At 35.2% G+C, this 23,806-nt stretch overlaps 2 protein-coding genes across 2 annotated transcripts in view; one reads left to right on the forward strand and one right to left on the reverse strand.

Moving 5' to 3' along the window:
• Nucleotides 1-23,806, forward strand: part of LOC111507286 (uncharacterized) — a 495,004-nt gene that overhangs the window by 352,847 nt on the left and 118,351 nt on the right. The window contains exon 4 of the mRNA XM_074180055.1: nucleotides 15,817-16,018. Coding sequence (XP_074036156.1) covers nucleotides 15,920-16,018 — 99 coding nt within the window. The 5' untranslated portion in view covers nucleotides 15,817-15,919. The remainder of the gene's footprint in view (nucleotides 1-15,816; nucleotides 16,019-23,806) is intronic.
• The window catches only part of LOC111510262 (uncharacterized), a 261,734-nt gene that overhangs the window by 98,545 nt on the left and 139,383 nt on the right, over nucleotides 1-23,806 (reverse strand). The window lies entirely within an intron of this gene.

Here is a 23,806-nt window from a genome sequence, read left to right on the forward strand (position 1 = left end):
TCCTTTGTTTGCAGGCATGTTAGGCGTACACATTCTCGAATCTGATGTTGCTTGTAATAGTTTGTTTCCCTCAAAACCAAACTTAAGATGTAGATTCTTATATACATTGAAACCTACTCTCTGTGTTTCAATATTCAAATGCATCCGAATCTTATTTACTGTTATCTCTTTTTCGCATTGTTCACCATCGCTATTGAAATCACTACACTGGAAACAGTCTGTGTTGTTATCACACTCGTTATTACTATTAGTACTTGTCCAAGGACGCCACATTTTAAACAGATAACAAACATTTTAAGTAATTATAACTGCACCAATATCGAATTTCAACACTCAGATCGCGATCAGTTTCTGAACTGAACACGACGCCGATAACCAAGGCCCCATTCCCCGATTTCTATTCGTCACCGTAACATGACTTGAAATTTGATTGTATGACTCTTCAGCCAATCATAAAACTCGGTTAGTAAAATTTATCCAATACGAACCTCCAAGTCTACAGTCCAGGTGGACTAGTTTGCTACCGGTTCATTTATATGTATTGGTTTTTTTGACCTTTGAGAGTGCCGACAACTTTAAGAGTGCACAATATTGTTTTCTTCGACTATACCCCTGCTAGCCTGGAGCATCGAAAGAATGTTGCGGACTCGTCTCTATGGATGCTTTCACGGTAACTGTTCGATTGACTTGATTCCGCTGAGGGCGAACAACACTTTTATGAAAACTTTTCAATTTGTAGAACGGAGCCCATACGGGATAAATTTTCTGAGATGAGTAACTTCACAAATTCATAATAAATTAATTGATTAGTTCATAAAATTGCTAGTGGTCATGACAAGGGGTATCATTTCATTTTCATGGCACATTTCAGCTACGATGTGATTCGATTATTGATCAACCACCGTTCTGTCAACTAGAACATATTTAACGCGTGGATGATTCGATTTGGTACAATTTACAGTCAATAAAGCATATCCATACGTGATATGAATAATTTCTCATTTGCATGTGGAAGTTATTTGAATAATTGATGATATTTCCAACAACCCTAATTGCATTCATATGGGTTGTATTGAAGTAATATACATTTATTTTTGACAGCATTAGTGAAAGTAAGTGTCGAATATATCAGATGGTGATTGGTTTTTCCAAATGCATAGTGAATTTTCCATATCGAATTGTGTAAAAGTTGTAATGGAAGAAGGTCAACTAATTCAGTATAGAATGCGACCCTGTATTTCCCAAATTTTCATTCTTTCGAAATAAATTTTGTGAGAACTTGTTGTACTTGTGCCGGAAGAGGAAAATGTTTGTTGTTTATTCGTGTTCATGGTGTTTCAATTTGGAACAACGCCAGAACTGTAATACTCTAGTAGAGTATCGTTTCGAATTCATTCTAGGCCAGAGATCCCGTTTTACACATAATTCTTTAGTATTTCAATTTGAAGAAATCTGTTTTAAAATCTGTTTTTTCATTAACCAGCTGTCGCACCCCTACGAACGACAACCTTCAGAAGCCGTAACTTGTGCGAGCTAAAGATTAATGAGGTCTTACCTTTTAACGTGTGTGTCCTAACACGGAAAATGATATATCATAATATTGGTTATAGTCAGAGTAAACGGTATTGTGCATAGTTAAAGGTGTCGGCGATCTCAAAGGCCAAAAAAACCAATACAGAGAAATAAAGCCGCTGCCAACTTATTCACGTGGACTGTAGACTTGGCGGTTCGTATTGGATGAATTTTACTAACCGAGTTTTATGATTGGCTAAAGAGTCATAAAATTGAATTTGAAGTCATGTTACGGTGATGAATAGAATGCGAGGATGGTTATAAGAGTCGTGTTGTCAATGTTCAGTTCAGGAAGTGATCGTGATTTGAGTATTGAAATTTGCTATTGGTGCAGTTATAATTATTAAAAATGTTTGTTATCTGTTCAGAATGTGGCGTTCTTGAACAAGTACTAATAGTAATAACGAGTTTGATAACAACGCAGATGTTTTCCTGTGTAGTGATTCCAATAACGATGGTGAACAATGCGAAAAAGAGATACCACTGAATAAGATTCGGATCCATTTGAATATTGAAACACATAGAGTATGTTTCAATGTATATAAGAGTCTACATCTCAAGTTTGGTTTCGAAGGAAACAAACTATCACAAGTAACATCAGATTTGACCGAAATTCCTTTCTCAACTGTACGTAAAATAGTCAAAAACAAACCTTATGAACGCAAGACGCGATGTTATACGGTATTACCAAAACTTTAGATGTTCATCTAATAAAATCATTGAAAAAAGCAAAATACGACTGTTACTTACAAAAAATGAGATACCTACAATTGAAATCATAAGGAAGAAATTGACTACTTCCGGCCATAACGTAAGCTGCTGTGACAAAACTCTTCAGAATTGGATAAAGAAACTATGATTTAGATTTAAAATAATAAACAAACGTCAAGCAGTTATGGAAAGCAGAAGAATACTGGAATTGCGTAATAAATACTCAGAACTAAATATAGACAAGAACAACGGCAAATTTTCTACTTGGACGAAGCTTGGTATGACACTCACGACACAGTTACGAAAGGGTAAACTGATGGTTCGATGGTTCGTGTGCGCCTAACATGCCTGCAAACAAAGGATCGCAACTAATTATTGTGTATTACGGGGAAAGTAAAGGATGGAACGAAATGTCTCATCGACAGGCTGAAAGATCAAACAATTTCGGTGTTCTGTTTGTGTTTTTGTGAACAGAGTTCAATATGTGAAAACGGTTGGAGACAAAAACAAGAAACTATTCAAATATAACATATTATCTTTAATTTGTAATCTATTTGAAAGATGTTGGTGCCAGTACATTTAACAAGTAATTGAACATTCTTAGAAAATCACGAATCAATGATCTCAGTTTCATTCATTCCTGTCATCATTTATCAAATCTGCCATAATCTATTCATCTTCATAACAATGATCTCATCTTATATGATGGAACCGGTCGATACTTGATGGAAATCCATAAAGTATTCAAGAAACACTTTATAGCAAGATTTTCACTGAACATGTGATCTATCGCTCAAAATATTCGATTAGGTATGAACAAATCGCAGCTCATTATAAAAATATTTAATCTAGAGAATACATGATGAAAACTGTCGGTTTGGTATCAACGACAGAAAACATTACACAACAAAACACGCGACTCATACTAGTTTTCATCTCAATGAATAGTACTGGAGATCTATCTAAGATCAGTTCAATCTTTCTCTTGAAGATGATCACTTGGTGATTGAAACACGTGTCGAGGTGTTAAAAATAACGGTTTGGTGTTAGGATAGAACTCCAGTAATATCAATTACTGCACCAGAGGCTTTAAACAGTGCATCACAAATAGTTTTTATCTGTTTAGTGGAATTGGAGTTTCGAGTTTGTTTTCTAAACTAAAACCAGTTTTTTGTTTTTGTTTTTGAAAACGAAACTAGCCGCAAGCGAGTTTGTTTGATGGAAATCAGCCTTCAAACGCTACCATTTCATCATTATATTCATCTATTAAATTGCTGGAAGCTGGTGGAAGGGTACAAATTTGCTATCGGTCTAGAATTCGGGATATACGACAACTCGAATGTCCTTCTCAGATAGTACTATGCGGAAAACATTAAGATATGAAGCTTGCAAATGGGAGTATGCTATACTGTCTTTGTACTACGACATTCCCAAGAATTAATCACAATAGAGAACTCCCATCGCCGCAAACTCTGACAGATTTGGTCATCGAAACTGTTAGATGTAAAAATATTGCTGAAGGAATTATAATTTTCAATACTATCACCCGTTACTTGAAAATCAATAACAATATTCGTGATAATAATTACAAATTTTAACAATATAGAATTTATATCCAATGAGCGTTTCACTACAATTGTAGCTTCCTCAATTGGACTCGTACTCTACATAATTTATAATTTATAATGCGATATATACCTTAATTATTAGAGATAACTGATTGGTAATCAGGTGAAAATTATCGAGAGATCGGCGAAAGATCAAATTCTTGTCGGTCGTTCAATGGAAAATTTGAATATGTCGGAGTCGTGCTTACAGATGTCACGCTCAGGTTGAATTGGTTTTTGGGTACATTTCAATTTGTAGACATGCACCTAATGTGTTATCACTTTTGTATGCTCTATTGATTTTCTGTTCAGTTAGTAGTTTACTTATCTTTACCACCATATCCACCACCGTAAACCACCATATCCTCAAATATTTGGAAGCCTTCAACATCTTAAACGATCATCAATACGGCTCTCGGAAACAAAGATCAACAAGCGACCTTCTATCGTATATCACCAATATTTGTATCGACGGAATCAAGAAACATGGAGAGTCAAGAGCTGTTGCGTTTGATATTTCTAAGGCCTTTCACCGTGTTTGCTGGCCAAACTTCGATGCTATGGCTTTTCGGATCACTTTTATGTATGACTCTTCAGCTTCCTGAAAGATCGTTCTCTGCAAGTGGCTGTCGATGTATATCTCTCGAATACACAAAAAAACCAAGAATTCAATATATTGCTTTGCTGACGACAGCACACTTGTCTCGTCATTACATTTGGATTCCAGGACATGGGCTGCGGATGCACATCTTCACCGGCAGCAGGAGATTGAATATCTTAATGAGGATCTAAAAGTAATTTTGAATTAAGCTGGAATTAACCAAGTTCAATTCAATGCCACAAATACCCAGGCATCGTTTTTCTTCAAAAAGATAAATATTTTCGAATTGGATATAATAATGTCAGGTCAGACAATTCCGCTTTCTGTTTCGATAAGTTTGTTGGGGCTTAAAATGGACACCAATATGTCTTGGCACAATATGTTTCTGGAATTGCAAAGGCTGCTTCTCAAAAGCTTGGAACACTGTTTCGAACCAGAAAACTGTACACACCTCAGCTTTATAAAGCAGATCGGACCTTCTTTGGAGTATTGTTCTCATGTACGGAGCTCCGCCCCCAATCATACACAGTAAAAATAAAAATTTCAGAGTGAAGAACATTATCTCGATTTAAAGAAATCTTGCTCTCCTATATTCATGAAGAAATATTTTTTAAACTGAGAAACATATTCTCTCAAATTGAATTTGAATAATTATTTCAAATGGACTGAATAAACGCTTCTTTTAAGTAAAAAAAAATATTCCACCAAGATTGTGTACATTTCAATAGAAATAATCATATCAGCTCAAGAGAAGTAAGTATGCATTCTTCTGAGCAAAATTCAATCTCGAAGCAAAACTGTTTTGGGTTTTGAAAGAATGATATGTTTACTTGGAACATTATTTAAATGTCTCCGTATGAGTAATTAATTGTTTTTCTTTGAAGAGGAGCATTTTTCATTGAAACGCTTCTATTTGTATAAATCAAATAAACTCATTTACTTCATTAGTGAGTTTAAGTGGGTTTATTTCGTTAACAACCCAATTGTGTTCGCATGCACTGACAACCCTCAAAATTTTAAACTTGTCTGAGGTCTTATTATTTAACATACGATTCCTAGCAAGTTAAAAGGTGCTTGAACATTATTTGATCAGAAATGAATAATCAATTCAAAAGACGTACCTCAAATCCCTCTGAAGTGGACAGAAGTCTATACAGAAAAATTGATTTTCAAAATAATCATTAGAGGATCAATGATAAATATAAAATGTTTCAATAAAAAAATGTAACTCATGATCATACAAACATACTTAAAAGAATATGATTCGCTATTTAAATAACAGCATTCACTGTTTTCACGTTTTTGGAAATTCATATTTCATCTCTAGTGAGTTTGGTAATATTTCTACCTATTTCTTACATTCCTAATAATTTCAAGCTGAGTAAGGTACATTCAATTTGTTCCCAAAGAATAACATAATAATATTTCTGAAGTGATTACAGAAAGCAAAGACGTTTCGGAATTCAACAGATATTTACATGTTGAAATCAGAAAGTGGCTGTCACATATAGAAGTGCCTATTTCGGTATATTTTGTATTATAATTTATTGTCGAAACTATAAGTACCTCTATCTTACAATAAAAAATGAATTCGGTTCAAGAGAAAATAAAATTTTATTCAGAGAAAATGCTCTTATTTGAAACAAGATAAAATGTATGTTCAAAACAAGAGATTGGCAAATTTGAATCAACGTGGAGGATTTTTCAGTTTAAATTTTTCAATGAAATAAATATATTGCAGATATTTCCTAATAAATTATAAACATTTAACTAGATAATACATAACATTAAAATGAACAGTTCAGAAATAACTTTACAAAATGCTCAAAGGTGCGAACTCGTTTCCTCCTTTACATAAAAGAGGATGTATTCATCTCCACTCACAAGCGATTTTGGTGAAATTGGTGACACTTGTAAATCATTGTATTCGTGCCATTAAAAGAATGTCTGCAGAATGCTGTATAATGTCTGCTGTAGGTAGACCCACTGTGACTCGAAAGTGCATATAGATTATATCGACAAGGAGTCACATTATCTGCTGCATAATTGTTCATATCTAATCCATCTAGAGGAAATTCGATGGCAACATTCAACTTGCCTCTAAATCTTTCTGTTAGAGAAAATCTTTTGAAATGAATAACTAAAATATGGGGAAACTTATGGATCGATAGTGCATGTTCTTCTTTCTTTGCAACTTGAACACGTCGGTTTTTTATGTCCATCCAAAGTTTCCTCTCTTGTGAAGAAATCCAAGCACTGTAATAAACTCAATTGGTTAGTTCTTTCTGGTATGGGGAGTGACAAATCCCAGAAAGGATCGAAGGTTACATATGGGTGTCCACAATGTGTGCACTTCATCGTGGATTTTAATTGACCAACGAAATTATCTACAATCTTGAAGTTATATGTACTCAAATAAATCAGCCATGACTTTTGTGCTTTTTCACTGTCGCTCAATTTTTCGTCAATCTCCGATAACGTCGGTTTGGGTTTCTCAATAATTCTAATAACGTCATCATGTAAACCTTCTAAAAGATAACGAAGATAACGCATGACCCATGAATCAAGGGGCAAAACTCTGAATCTGACTTTTTAAGGAGACTGAGTTCACTGCTCTATCAGATGCATTTTCTGACCACAATTCCTTGATAACTTCTGCAAAAGCTTTGATTAAAGCACCCTCCGAACTAGAAATATTGATATTGATATCTTTCATGTACTCATCTTTTTTCAAATATTCCAGTAGCCATCTCGTATTGGATAAACATTGGATTACACTGTTCATAAAACAGGTGTTGCCAATATTTTTCAACCCATTAAGCCCATGGGTTGACTGAGGAACGTATCACTGATCCAATTGTGTTGTAGCTATTGGTGATACGTTCGCCACCGCTGTTTTCTTTCCAGTAATCACGAATGCAATGATTCTTCCCATCATTGGAACGACGGTATGAGGAATTTGAAGTTAAATTTCTTGAAACTGAATCAGATATTTTCATGGTGGTTTTTTCGAATTTGGGAGAGAAAGATAATTCCACAACTTGTTTATTTTCCTCTGCATCTTCTGAGACAATTGGGAAGTGATCAATCTGCTTACTCCATTTTGCGATGTTCATAGGAAATTTTGATTTGATTTGTGGGTTCAGAAATATTTCATCTAATTTTTGAGTAGACGGAAGAAGTAAGATTACCCAATATCGATGTGGCATTATCCCTTTGAATGGCGATACTGATTTTTTGAATTAAAAATGAATAGGCTTGGTTGTCACTGGTAGAATTAATCATTCTTCTACCAATATAAATTAATATACACTTGCAGAGCTCGGTAAATGTAATAATGCATGTGTGAAAAATTATGGAGCATTGGTATAATTTTCGTAAAATGAGGGCAAAATTAAGAGTTGTCGTCAAAGTTTACCACTTTCTCTTCGTTACTACGTATACAACGCGGCACTTACTGATATAGCGGAGTTTTATCCAATTATAATACTTACCCATGAAAAAATCTTTCAATTGTGCAAGTCTCCAGTCTTGTAAAATCTGTTCCATTATGGTAGATACAAAATAATCGGAAAGAAATTGCACTGCATACAGACACATAAAACACTTCTTCCTCAAAATCGCAACACACCAACATCACTTTCCAACACATACTGGCGCGTACGCGATGCTTACAAGGAATTCCCCGCTCCGCTCTCACTTAAGAGCGTCACAGAAAGACCAGAGCACCACAGTTTTTTTTTTCAAATTGAAATTCCTGTTATTTTCAGTCGATCATAATATAGTTTTGTATGAGATTCACAAAACTCTTGTTATAAACGAATTGAGGTATTTGAAGGGATACAGTATTAAATTCAAATAAACACTATGTGTTCAGATCAAGTTGATATTGCTCTACATTTGAATCAGTTTATTTTTTCCTTCAAATAGGTGGTGGATTTTGAGATGATATTATATTTTCTTGATTCAACATAGTTCATTTTCGCAATGATATAATCAAACGAATGATGTCGTTGAAAGGCCAAGAAATTTGATTTTTTTGTTGAAAAAAGTGTGATTTTCTGGTGGAACATGGCGATGTTGGCATAAAGTTATAGTTTTTCCAATAGAGATACAAATTTCAAAGCAACCTATGATCTTCTTTTAAAGAAATACCTTTTACTGTGTACCCTGAAACTGCTGAATTCCATCCAGAAAGAGCCATCCGCCTGATTGGAGACGCGAACTCTACTTGCAACCTTAATAGTCTGGAATATCGAAGAAAGGTTGGGGATTTGTCTCTCTTCTATAGATACTTTCAAGTAACTTGGGACCTTTGATTCCACCAAGAGCGGTACATATCAGAAATACGCGACAGACTGTGGCTGCTCATAGTTTTGAGGTTCAACTGAGTACACCTCGAACTTTACTGTTTAAGAACTCTTTCTTCTGCAGAACTGCGTTTATGTAGAACAAATTTTCTGAGAACGTTTTTCCAAATGGATTCAATCTCCAGCTATTCAAATACAACCTGGATCACTACTTTCGCACTGGCACCGCTCTAAGAGTGCCTTAAGGATTTTTCTGTGGTACTTGTGTTTTTGTCCTCGAAAATGTTTTGTGATGTCTTTCCCGTACATGTTATTGTTTTTTTAGTGTTCACGTTCTTCTTTCATTTGAGTTTATCTGTTTGACGGCTTGTTTGGATATATTTGATATAGATAGCAAAAGCATATATTCTCAGTTATTCCATACTAGTTGTTGCCCGCGGCTTCGCCCGAGTAGAATTTGATAGATGTAGTACTAATCAGTACTATGTTGTTGTATCGCTGCTGTTCCAATGTTTTGACAGAATCAGAATCAACTAACTTAGGCGTGCGCAGCGTTATAGAACAGTGCTTTCAAAAAATTGTTCTACAGCGCCATCTGGTGGCAAGTTACAGAAAAATTGATAGCCTAAAAACCTTCTCTATGGAAAATTACTTATACATGTCAAGTTTCATCACGATCGGTTGAGAGATATAGAAGTTTATCACTTACCAACCAACCAACCAACAAACATCCATTTTTATATATATATTAGATACCTTAAATGAATCACTGTAGGTAACCTCTTTCACTGCCATATGTATACATCCTGTTTTTCATATTATCGTTCCTCTTTTCCAATAAATGCCTCCATATTTTTTACAATTCCTCTCATTAACTAATCTTGATTTTGCAGTTTCTATCTGATTCCTTTTATTTTATGAGATTCTTAGTTTGATGAACTGTTGAGGAAGTTCACTAGCTTTTCTTGTGACATATTTTGAAACAGCTTTGTATGACTATTGAAAAAAGCATCAATTATGTGACCGTTTCTTGTTGTGTAAGTATTAGGCGAATACTCTCTAACTCACACCTTGAAATTAATCACAACACGAGCAAATTCATTACTTTACAGTTGTGTACAATGATTTTCATTCACAACTAGGCCTTGAAAATTCATCTTCTTCAAAAATATCCCTTGCCTTCAAAAAACTCCCAAACATCAGTTTAATTTCAGTTCTTTGAAAGCTGCATTCCATCAGTGTCTCTAGCGGATATACTAGAAAACAGAAGTTAACTTTTTCATAAGTGAACTTTGAATTCATCTGATATTCATGATTTTCAATATGGTTTCAAAAGGTGGATTATATTGAGAGCTGGATGATAAGTTTCCTTACTAACGATCATGTGATCATATTTGCCAAGTCTATAATGACCATTTACCTCCGCATTCACTAGAGCTAATTGTTGCAATTGTTGCGATACAAAAGTATATTTTTTCCCATGTTTCCTTTTCATTATCGATCAATTAGCCGGTATACTTGAAGAATAAATAATTTGCGGCATTCTTAAAAGGAAAATCATCGGTTTGGGCCCCATCACCATTATTCGAGTAGAAAATGACCCCTAGTTTTCAACTATCATCGGACCAGATCCTGTCATTGGCATCGCTTTAGGCTTTGCCAAACAAAGATTGAACACCTGGACGGCAAAAAGATTTATGGACTTCTGGCAGAATCTTCCAGGATTAGCTCACTCCAAGGCGTTCATCCACCAAACAATCGTTGGACTACAGTAGGGATAAGCTACGATGTCTAACAGGCCGTCTTACAGGTCACTGTCATTTGAATCATCATCAGAGACTCTGACTGTTGGAAGACCGTGTGTGTCGCCTCTGTTTGTAAAAAGATGAAACAGCAGAGCACATACTTTGTGCTTACCCCGCTGGAGACCGAATCAGGTTTTTAGAGTTCGACAGAGCCGTACTCTTACTATCCGACCTGAAAGACCTCTCACCATACAAACTAATCGGCTTTGTTAAGAAGCTGGGTTTATTTGATCGAGTGTGAATGGGTGTGAGCCACAATAACCCTTGCGGGTTGCGGTGGAGGGTCGAATAGACCCAGTTACTTTGGACCTAACTTTTCGAATGTAAAGAGATCAGTAATCAGGCCCTTCACGTGATACATCCGGAAGTATCAACCAATGGTCATTCATAACGCCATCAAGTTAGCAACCTCTTAAACAATTTCAAATTGATGAATTCTGCATGTTTTTGAGTGAAGATGTGTACACAATGGCCAAAAAATGTTTCTACTGCTAAAAAATGTTTCAGCACCAGTATCTATTGCATAAATTCTTGTCAAATATCAAATATGCATCAAGATTTCAGGTGAAGCATTCTCATCGAGTGAAAAATCACTAACATGATTGCAAAAGTACCTACTAAAAAACAGGTTGCAAAATCTTGACAATATCAGTGAAAAATATTCATATCAAAGGTATTAGCCTTTTATAGTCTTCTGTCTGAGGTTCTGTATCTGTATCTGTAAAGTAGGAAGGGTAAGTGTAGGCCCACACCACTTAGGCCACATGTGACCCATTGTACATCCTCTCGAGAAGTTGTCCTCTTAGGTCATCGTCTATCCTGTCTTTTCCAGGAAGGTGGCAGGTCACTAAGAGACATCTCCTTTATATCGGCAGGTGTAGGCTGAGACTCGCCGAACACACACTCTTTCAATTGAATAGAACTGGCTGAAAATCCATATCAAAAACTGATCAATATAGTTTATTGTATGATTCTCACCATGAAAGGGTTTTTAAAAACCGCGACACGTAAAACCCTTTTATAGTGAAAACCATAAAATAAAAATATTGATTAGTTTTTTTACACACTCTTTTATTGACGATAATTCCTGATACTCGCATAGGACATGCCTGACAGTTTCATCTTCCTGTTCACACATCCTGCATAGAGATGTGTTCACCAGCCCCATATTATGGAGGTGTTTCTTCAGTTGACAGTGGCCAGTCAGAAAGTCTGTTGAGCGTAGATTTTTCCTGAACATCGCCAGAAATTTCTTCGGCGCCAGCTTCCCAGAGTCGCCCAAGATGATCTTGGCATCCTTTGATTCCAGACCATCTCTTTAGGGATTGGGCATGAGTGTGACGTTTTGCTAGTTCCGCAATTGTCGAAGTCATCAGGCCGTAGGTGTCACTGGGTCCTAAAATTCTTAGTCCAGACGCTTCCTTGGCTTCCGAGGCTTTGGCTAAATCTTGGTGGCACTCTACTCTAGCCCTGAGGTAAGACGTTGTCTGTTCAAGACTAATAGGGCTTGTCTACTATTAGTCCAGATTGTTATGTTTTTACCACAAATTCCTTTCCTGGTTATTTATTTTGTGGCGATTGAGATACCAGCCAGTTCTGTTTGAACCATGCTGGTATTTTTTCCATTCCCCACTTAATCCTTAGGCTTAGTGATCTGGAATACACTCCACATCCTGAGCTATCTTTGGTTTTTGAGCGGTCTGTATATATGCGTATGCATCTGACCCTGTGTTCTGTTTTATTTGTATTTTATAGGGTTTATCAAACATAAAGCTGGGTTCAATTGCATCACTGGCTGCCTGCAGCAGAGGTTGCGCAGTAAGCACTTCTCGCCATAGGCTCAGCCTCAACTGACCCATTCCTATTTCGCGGTCTGATGTTATTCTCTATCAGCTGTCACCCTCCTGCTACCACAGGAAGCAAGCTAAAGATTAAAGAGGCCTCAAATTTTAATGTACAACTTTCATAAATAATAATTGATTGCATGATAGGAGTATATCATGAAATATAAACAGTAACATAATCAAAAATATATTCAATAGTATTTACACATATTATTCAGTAATGATATTTTTCATATGTTTTAATAAAACTCTTTATTTTTTCACAGAGAGATCTCTTGAATGTTTCCAATATTGAAATATGAAGACGTAATATTCGGATATGTTAGTGGAAAAACTGATATCAAATATATCTATTTATACGAGTATACATATTTATACAGGCTGGCCTTTTGAAGAATGCCACTATTAGGATCTTGAAAACCCCCAAAGTTAGAGGATTGATTGTATTACATAATAGTTGAGAATACCAAACGTCAATAAAACGGTGTTTTGAAATGGATAACCAGAATAAAACCAGACGACTATTTCGAGGCTATTCAGAGAAATCATAGAAAGAAATACATCAACAAAAAAATAATTCCAACCGTAAGGAGGAGAGCTTACACATCAACAAAACATACACAACAAGAGACATATCCTCCCAATAATTGAAAAAGGGTGGAACCAATCAAGTACAAGAGTAGCCAGCCGTTTGACACCTAGTCCTATTAGGTTTGTTCCGGTTCTTACATCCGAAACCGTACAAACAAAAAATCTCAAACAATCCGAAATAGTCTCGCACACTCAGTTAAACGAGAATGCATTTTGAGGAGACCACTGTGTCACCTATAGTATATATGAAGAGATGAAGACGTGAAAATACTGTTGATCATGTCCATTTTGTTATGTAGCGTATCCTTGTCAGTTCAAATATTAACTAACTTAAATTATCAATGATTTAAATGAAATAAATAAAAAAACATCCTAGTAAACAGCCCAAATAAATTTTTACATGAATGCGCATGAGCAACGGGAACAATTCTCATCAGTTCAGAGAGCAAGAACGATTCGGGACGGTTCAAGAGAGTTTAGGATCATTTCGCAGTCGAAATCAGAACAGAGAATTCATCAATTTGAACTCATTTTCAATAAACCAGAACACTCTATATCAACTCGGCAAGATTTTGACGTCCTAGAACCTGAATTTCGTAGAACCAAAACAAACCTATTATAAATACAAACCCGGACCATTTTTAGTTTCCGCGTCGCAGCAAGGTAGATCACTTCGACTGTTACCGCATGGCCTTTGATAATGTCTGCCGCAGTAGCAGACAAAACGCCAGGTATAAAAACCTGCAGGTCACGACTAATCAACCCAGAAACATCGAACAATTCATTAGACACCGGCGATGAAAGCCTAAACAACATGTGTGAAGCGTTTTCAAAACATTTATTCGAAAAAAATCAAAATTGTCGATTTTTGTTTTCTTTTTATAGAAATTCATAATTAAATGAAAAAAGCAATACGGATATTCCACGGTCTTTGGGTTTATACATTATCCGGTAAATGCAGTTGTATGCGTTTGGAAGCTTGATTTTCATAAGGCTTCTATGGATTGTGTGTTCGGATCTGACGCAGGTTTTGATATTGCACTCACGATTCGGTTCTTCGAATCCTTTTCCGTAGTCATTGGACATAAAGAAGCTGCAACTCCTTTTTGTATGGATCTTGTCCTATGGACAATAAATGTTCTATAAACTTCTTGGAATGTCCATTATGTTGAAGATTCCTCTTAGCTTTGCCCAGTTTTTTGTCGAGACTCCATTATCAAGATCCAAATATTTTCGAAGAAAAAAATCTATCCTATCGAACAAAAGAGAAAGTTTCCTCAAGATTTCCATGTAAAAGAAAACGCCTAAAAAATTTGAACAGTGAAACACGTGAGGCAGTTTTGTAAACTGTCCAGTGAAAATCTCTCAATGAAGTGAAAGTTGAAAAGAGAAGTCTCGTGAGTTCCAAGACAAAATACAATAATTCTGACTGAATGGAGTTCCCCAAGGATTTCATTTGACTGTAACTTGAGAAACTTGATTTAGGTAATCACCTTCATGCTACATTATTCATGAACATTAGTTTCAGTTGAATGTTCTGTTCAACAAGATAGTCAACAGCTTTTTTACCAAATTTTTAGATACCTTAATGAGTTGTGTGCGAATCAATGAAAACGGTTTGAATGTACTGTAGAAACCAATGAATGGTTGCAGCAACCCAACAGAATTGATCAAACCACTGTCTTTCCCGAAATAACTTTCGTAATGTCGATCTAAAAATTTAATTTGGTTTCAGTTTTTGAGTATCAAACGAGCTAATCGAAACATGTATAAGATGAGAAAAACGACAGTTTCCTTCTACTTGCTCTATGAAGATATGAGGTAGATATCGGGATGATATCTTTATTCCTCTCTATACCGCTCACATTGATGCGATGTTGAAAAGCCTTGTAATATATTTGAACTATCTGAGTTGGCAATTTCATGGGTATTAACATTTCATTATTGAAGTGGAGAGGACGATGCTGTAACACTGGAGCTAGCGGTTGAGATTATTCTTTCAACAATAGCCTTTTTATAAGAAATAGATTGATCGATATAACACTCAGCTACTGTTGTGTAGACTTCCATCCTCCGTGCTTCTTATTATCCGTTATATTTAATCCTGATTCTGCTAGCAAAGAAGCAAAAGACCTTCTGAAACAGTTACCTAGTTCCGGGAGGTTCAGAAATTCAGCAATGGTAGGGGGCATTTTCCCAAACGTGTTTATACCAACTGGGTTAGCACTGCATTTATAATTTGAGTATTCATGAAAAAACGTTGATGATTGATAACAGAAGGGCGTAATTCAACGTATTCAAAGTAGTGAATGTTTGTTCCAACAATGCAAAAAGAACGACATATTTTCGTTTTTGCAATTTGAACAATCAATGATTCATCCATTAATTTAATGTCTTCTATCAATAAATGGCACAGCTCTTCACGCCGGCAGGCTCCATATATTCCGAAAATAGTAGTAACTTTTATCACCTCATTTATAAGCCTCTGGACTTGTTCAAACGTAAAAGTTTTTGATTTTTTCTCCATTTTTCCGCTTCAAGAATGCTCTGTTACCTTGAAATAATTGCTTGTATTAACACCATTTTTAACGAGCGCACTCGACTTTATCATTGAAAACTTGCTCCACAAAGTTGACAAGTTCCATATTTTTGATTTCTCTTCTAGATAGGCTAAGTAGACGGTTTCCCTGAAATTTCCTCCGACGTTGTTTCCACCCTTTAAATGCCTAAGCTTTGTTTGCGTTATTCTCAAATAAACACATATGTATTTTTCAGGTATCCCACGAGCTGATCGAAAAATGTATAAGATAAGAAAAACGACAGTTTCCTTCTACTTGCTCTATGAAGATATGAGGTAGACAGGCGAGAGCCTACCGGGATGATATCTTTATTCCTCTCTATACCCCTCACATTGATTTCAGTGCTTGGTCTCTTGATCAATGGATGCATTCTGATGGTGGTTATCTTGACGAGACAGGTAAGTTGTTCATTTATTTGAGTGTAGTGAATTTGTAGTACTTTCATAAAAGTTGTGTTTATTTGTGCGAACCTAATCTTCACAGTCGTAAGGAGTTGGGCGGATACTAGTGAAAAAATAGTAAGTTCCTATTCAACTATGGGTTCTTCCAACAGTGACTTCCAAACTTTGACAATTGATAACGGCCATCTTGTTGAAGTTACATCTGTCAAATTAGTTGTAATTTGCTTTGTCAAATCACCATGGACGGATATAGCATTCTACAATAAGTGCAAATAATAAAATTGTTTTATCAAAATGAGTGTTCTGTTCAGGCAACGAGCTGGTATCACATGAAATAAATTGCAAAAAAAGTAACTGTTACGCAGATAATGAACTCTTCTCGCTTATGTTCATTAATCTATATCTGCCTGAGAATGGAAGATGAGTGGTTCAAAAAAATTGAATTTTTTATCATTCACAGCAACGAACTTGGTATCCCCAGGAAGTAAGACAACACCGGATTATTATAGGTACCTTAAGGAATCAGCAAATGGTGCTATACGTCATTTGTCGCAATAGATATACAATCTATGAAAGAATTCAAAATATCAAAATGAAGTCGTAAGTGAAACATGAGGTGTTGAATACACAGTCGTGAAATAGTGTTAGGTTAGGTTACGTCCAAAGTGAGTGGGTCTATTTCACCCTCCACCGCAACCCGCAAGGGTTTATTGTGGCTCACACCTATTCACACTCGACCAAATAAACCCAGTTACTTAACGAAGCCGATTAGTTTGTATGGTGAGTGGTCTTTCAGGTCAGATGGTAAGAGTACGGCTCTGCCGAACTTTAAAAACCTGACTCGGTCTCCAGCAGGCACAAAGTATATGCTCTGCTGTTTCATCGTTAATGAGGTAGTCGGATAGTCAAGGTGAAAAATTCCCACCTTGATACCCTTGACAACCTTCCCATATGAGGGTTTTTGCACGTCAGCTACACCTGACGATGCTTTAGATTTAACCGTGCAGGGCTTTTTTGCCTCTGGTTTTGGTGAATCATCACTTGAACGCAGACGTTTGCTAACCTGCTCCACCTGAAACAGATTTTGCGTACGCCGCTCAAGAATTTGGTGCAAGGCGGTTTCATAAGGTACACCGCTCTTGAGGAGACTACTCAGTAATTTCCTGGCTGCACTACCTTTTTTTGAGTTCAATTATTGGATCAGTAGTTTGAGAGTTGAGAAGCTCTCGCTCCTGATTTGAATTTACAGGGAGGTCAGTTGGAGTCGTAAACTCGACATCCATTTCCTCTGTAGACTCGCTCCTGATCTAAATTTACAGGGAGGACTGTTGGAGTCGTAAGCTGCATCCATCTACTCTGTAGACTCAGCGTCAGAAAGAATTTTTTTAGTCTACTCTGTCCATAAACATCCCACGAGTAGCTAGGGAAAGAATGTGTGCACTTTTTCTTCTTCGTACATCTCACAAAGCAAAATTGACCAGACTGTTCAACAAATATTACAAAATATAATTATTCAAAAGTTCTTTTTCAAGCTTTTGGAAAAGCTGATGGTGGAATTTTGGGTGATCCCAAAATTGCACCATCAGGTTTTCCATATTTTAAAAAATCTATCAAAATGAGCATCAAAATCCATTGTGACGATTGAACATTAGATAAAAAATCTTTAGACCATTCTGCTAAGAAGATGTGACCGGGCACATTGATTATATTGAAAATAAAGCAACTTTTACAAATTTTCATCGCACCACGGATCCGAATCACGAATAAATGCGTGTCTGTTGAACAATATATTTGCAAATTATCGCTCATGTGATGGTTTTCGTAAAACGTCTGTAAGTCTGTAAGTCAAAATAGTTCTAAATAATTATATTCGTAATGAGATGATCTGAAATAATTCATGAATTATATTCACAAGATTGTCACTTTCATGACGTTCGTTATTGGATGTCATGAAAGTATACAATTTATCCATGATTGAAATATTTGTTGAAACAAATTATTTTCTTTGAATCGATCAGAATATGTATTTTCCTGATCGATAAAAATATGTATTTCTGCTGACAGATCAAAAAAGTAAGAGACATAATCTTTCAGTTTTCGATTAAAACAAACTGAAAAATTAACAAATATTTGTAGACAAAAGTTACAACTGATTCAAAATGATGTTATTTCAAGTTCATCTTGAAAACATCATTTCAGAAATGTAAAAAAAACTATATTTTGATCCTCTTTGATCTTTATATATTCACGACCGTCATTTGGCGTGTTAGATTGAACTTTTTTCAGAATGGAAATAATGGTTGAGACACAAAACATTATAAATATACGAAATGTAAAAAAAACAGAATGTTTCAAATGATACTAACTCACCACGACATATATTACACATTATGTCGCGTTTCTTAATTGATATCTCTAATATTATAATATTCAAGGATGTGGTTACCGTTTTCTATATAATCAAGCTTTGATTGGGACATGCTTGTCCCATTAATCAAAAGGCAAGACTTTTTCGCATCTATCAGATATACCTGGTTAGGAGATGGCTTGGTAATAGGTAGGCCGTGGTTTGAGATAATATCTGTTCGCATAGCAAGTTGTATAATGTTGTGTATAAAACGAAGTGAGTATTTCTTTGCATATTTTTTATGATGTTATAATGACGCTCTTCACCATTTTCAAAATTTCCATCATATCTTGAACGTACTTTCTAAAACGGAACTATGATTCAGGTTATTCTACGTTCGTACAACCCTGAAATTGAAAGTCATCGGCCCATCGGTAATTACGGTGATGTTCATCATTTTCAAAACGGAAGACCGACGTTGCTTCGAAGAACACAGAAAAAATGTTCGCCGGGTAGTCTCTAACCGGCCTTGAATCGAATGTTTCATTGATGTTCTATCTATGCACTATCCATGCTTTTTACTAAACTATAAAAACCCGCTCAGAAGTCGCAACAATAAGGAATTGAGCGACATAACCTGACGATACGCAACCCTTCATACGACATTAAGGACAGTTAGGTGCTGCCATATTAGAAGACTTTTCTTTGACACCTTGGCCCACCCTCAAATGAGCCGAAATATTTGTTAAATGAACAGTCCGCATATTTACTTCACTACATGCTCATACTCACTGTTAGTAACTCAAGCTCAATATCATACCAAAAACTAAAAGCAATTCGACCAAGAAATAGTTTGCATAAAGTGCAGCAGCGGTCCTTTGAAAGAATTTCAGAATACATTTAGTATCTAATTATTTGGATACGTGTTTCTGTGACATCATCTACTTGTTTCAATCAATATTTTCAACAAAAATTATTGATTTATTGTTTTTTTTTGGTGACCCAGTCAAAACTGTTTCAACTCAACCAGACATTTCGGTTCATTATTCAACGATAATGATGGGTGCTGATATTCAGCATCCGTTAATATTCAGTTTGCACATATAAACATTTTACGGTAAATCTAAGTATGATGAAAGTTAAAAATTTGGATAATATAGAAACTACATTACACTGAAATTGCAATATAATATACAATATAACATATCATAATCGTGATGCAACCCACATAGGCCAAACAAAGCATTATCTCAAGAAACGAATTGTCGAACATAAAATAGATGCACCACCAACCAATTTGTTTTTATTGACCTTTTTTGGGTATTTGTTAGCTTCCACAATCTGAAAAATATTAAAATTTGATAATGAAAAATGATCATGACTCCAACAACTTACATCAATTCAATTTTGAAAATAACAGTATTACTGCCAAAAATCCAACCTAAGAAAAGACTCTCACGTGAAATGATTGATATGAAACAACAACTCCAATCCAGTGTTAAATAAAAGATCATACATAGTGAATCTGAAAGAATATTTCTGGAAATTAATATCAAGCATTTCTCATAAATAAATTCCAATCAAGTTGTACCTACCTTCTTCTATAATAACAAATTCAACAGTACATATCGCAAGACAGTTGATGCATGAAATTGGGACTGAAAATATCTAGTGTGCATAAAATATTATTTTTTGGCAACAGCGAAAGCGGGCGAAGGTAATTTCCATCACAGAATTTCACAAGTTTCGGTATTATCCAAATCATATATATTGAGATTTTAACATATTATGATTTATGGTACAGTTTAGACTGAGGGTAGAAAGAGGTTCAGACTCTCTTCATAAGTTTCATTCTATAAAATATGGGTTTTTTACAATTGTCATTGAAAGTGACATTTTTATTGGTTATCAAGAGTATTAAAAGATTATGTTTACGAAGTAGCGTGTTAAAAATATTTATAACACTATAGTAAAACCAATAATGATTGAGAGTAAAGCGCGTTGTCATATCTAAATTTTACGTTACCGGTTTATAGCAGAATCAAAATATAGTAAGCAGTAGAGTTGTAGTTTGTGGCAAATTATAGATGATACACAATACTAGTACGATTAAAAGGTATTATTTGTGACAAAAATCAGGAATGAGCTTGTAATGAGTAATACTTATACATTTCCTGATTACTGATCAGTTAAAATTCATTATTTTCTGTATAGTGTTAGATATTTATTACAACTAGTGGCAACGCTGTACGCAACGATATTTCTGTCTTTGTCACTTTACCGTAACTTCCATCTCATCGTTGCAGTCCTCACTAATGTACTTGCAGCCATGAGCGTATCATTGGTTTGTGAATTATACAGCGTGAATTGTACGTTTTACAGTTAACTTAGTCAGCAATCGACGTGTTGTGATAACAATTGGTGAAAATAATAGTGCTAATAAGTGTTTAAGCGTTACATAATTATATTTCTACACCGTTCTCAAACTACTCAAAAAATGGGAGACATGGTCGGGCCTTCCACGTCAAAAAAGGTAAAACGGTCGGAGTCTCGGTCAGTAAGGGAAAAACAAATTGTACTGCGAGTATTTCACTGTCTTGAAAGAGATCATCAGCCACCAAAAGATGACTTTGTGCATATGTGCTGTAATTCTGCGTGTGTACCTCCGAATAACCAACCGGGCATTTCTACATCATTAAGTTACACAATTACAAAAGATAAATCAGTTGATATGTGCTCTGATTATATCGGTGTACCAAAATCATCGATTTACAAAATAGTAAGAGAAGCAGAAATTCATGGGGACGTACAAACGCCAAAAACTAGTAGCGGACGGAAAAAAATCACAGTTGATGAAGAAGCCAAAACCAGTATAAGCAGAACTATTCACAGTTTCGTTTTCAGAAATGAGCTGCCCACACTACAAACAGTTTTGGAGGCACTTAGCGATCATGAATTGGTCCCAAAAATGGGTAAAGAAACTTTTAGGAAACTTGTACACGAAATGAAATTTACGTACGGAAAAGTTGACAGGAAAAGCATTCTCATTGAACATCAAGAAATAATAGCATGGAGAAGAAACTATCTACAAAAAATTGACGAATTTCGGAAGCTCAAAAAAAATTGTACTTCATGGACGAGACATGGGTTAACCAAGGACATACGGTCAAAAAAGTATGGCAGGATGGTAATATAATAAGTGCACGACAAGCCTTTATTGAAAGTTTGTCAGTTGGGTTAAAACAGCCATCTGGAAAAGGTAGTCGTCTGATAGTTACGCATATAGGAAGCGACAGTGGATTTTTACCAAATGGTGAATTAATATTTAAATCTAAGAAAACAGGCGACTATCATGAAGAGATGAATGCGGAGGTTTTTGAAAAATGGTTTGAAGGCATCATTCAACTTGTGGAACCTGGGTCTATCATCGTCATGGACAATGCCCCATACCATAGTCGACATTTAGAACCATTACCGAAACAATCATGGAAAAAAACAGCAATTCAAGAATGGTTAATTAATAAGAACATCCAATATAACAAAGATAGTTTAAAGGCAGAACTACTTCAGCTAACAAAATTACACACAGACAAATATAAAAAATTCGCAGTGGATGAAATGGCGTTAAGTCGTGGAATTACAGTTTGAAGGTTACCACCATACCACTGCGAATTAAACCCAATAGAATTAATCTGGGCGCAAGTAAAAGGATATGTGGCACGAGAAAACAGAACACGTGCACGTGGACGTTGCACGTGGACGTGCAACATCACCTACAAGAAGCTATTCGAACTGTTTCTGCAGAAGACTGGAAGAAATGCATGCAGCATGTTTTAAAAGAGGAGCAAAAAATGTGGGACGTAGACAACCGTATTGAACACAATATTGAACTAATCATAATTCACTTTGATGATAGCGGTAGCAACAGTGACGAATCTGAAGTTGAAGATTAGACGAAAATTTGTACATTCACATTTATATTATATTCTATTATCAAAAATTTGTAATTTGTATTTTCTAGTACCCCTGACGATGAGTTTGTTACTCGAAAGCTTGAGAATAGTTATAAAGAGTTCACTTATCAATTGCTGCAACCCAATAGTGAAAAAAAGTTATATATATATATATATATATATATATATATATATATATATATATATATATATATATATATATATATATATATATATATATATATATATATATATATATATATATATATATATATATATATATATATATATATATATATATATATATATATATTGTGTTTTTTATTGATATTTTTAATTTATTTGGTACCTACTATACTTACCACCTAATGACTATAAAGATTAGGTAAATTACGATATTGCAAAGTTTTAATGAAATAAATAAAAAATGTGTATGAATATTTTAACTAATTCTACTAAGAATTTTTCTTTCATTCTTAACCCTCTCAAAAATTAATAAGCACGCCCCCGATTTGCTGTCAACTCTCTCTGTCAACTAATCTCAATCATTATTGGTTTCAGTATAGTGTTGGAAGTATCTTTAACACGATTTTTTAGACCAAAAAGCAATGAACAAAAGATAATTATTCAATTTTCAAGGAAGTTTTATTATGAATAATAGATATAGATACAATTAAATTCCGTTACAAATGTATTATTTACATTAATTGCAATTCGGAAAACTGCTGACATTAATACCTTACGATGTTGATGAGCCTTGTTTGAACTAGCTGAGTTGACAATTTCAAGGGCATTAACATTTCATTCTTGAAGCGAAGAGGACGATTCTGTAACGCTAGAGATAGCTGTTGAGATTATTCTTTCAGCAATAGCCTTTTCATAAGAAATAGATTGATCGATGTAACCCTCAGCTACTGTTGTAGACTTCCATTCTCCGTTCTTCCCAATATCCGTTATATTTGCTTCTGATTCTGCTAGCAAAGAAACAGAAGACGTGAAACAGTGACCTGTATATTCTTTTGGTTTCAGGAGACTCAAAAACTCAGCGATGGTAGGGGGCATTACCCCAAACATGTTTATACCAACTGGGTTGGCACTGCACTTATAATTTGAGTCTTAAAAAAATGTTGATGATTGATAATTAACAGAAGGGTTTAATGCAACTTATTTATTAAAATAGTCATTGTTTTTCCAACAATGCAAAAAGAAAGACTTATTTTTGTTTTTGTATTTGGAATTTGAACAATCAATGGTTTATCCATTAATTTAATGCCTTCTATTAATGAATGGCACAGCGCTTCACGCCGGCAGGCTCCATATATTCCGAAAATATTTTTCATCTGGCGCCTCATCTGGCGCCTCATCTGGGCCTATAACTTTCATCTTTCCGCTTCAAGTATGCTATTACCTTGAAATGTTTGCTTGTATCAACACTATTTTTAACGAGCGCACTCGACTTATCATTGATAACTTGGTCCACAAATT

This window comes from Leptinotarsa decemlineata, unplaced genomic scaffold (genome assembly GCF_025532065.1).
Source record: "Leptinotarsa decemlineata unplaced genomic scaffold, Ldec_3_MD MMD2_tig00026282_RagTag_RagTag, whole genome shotgun sequence".
NCBI lineage: Eukaryota > Metazoa > Arthropoda > Insecta > Coleoptera > Chrysomelidae > Leptinotarsa > Leptinotarsa decemlineata.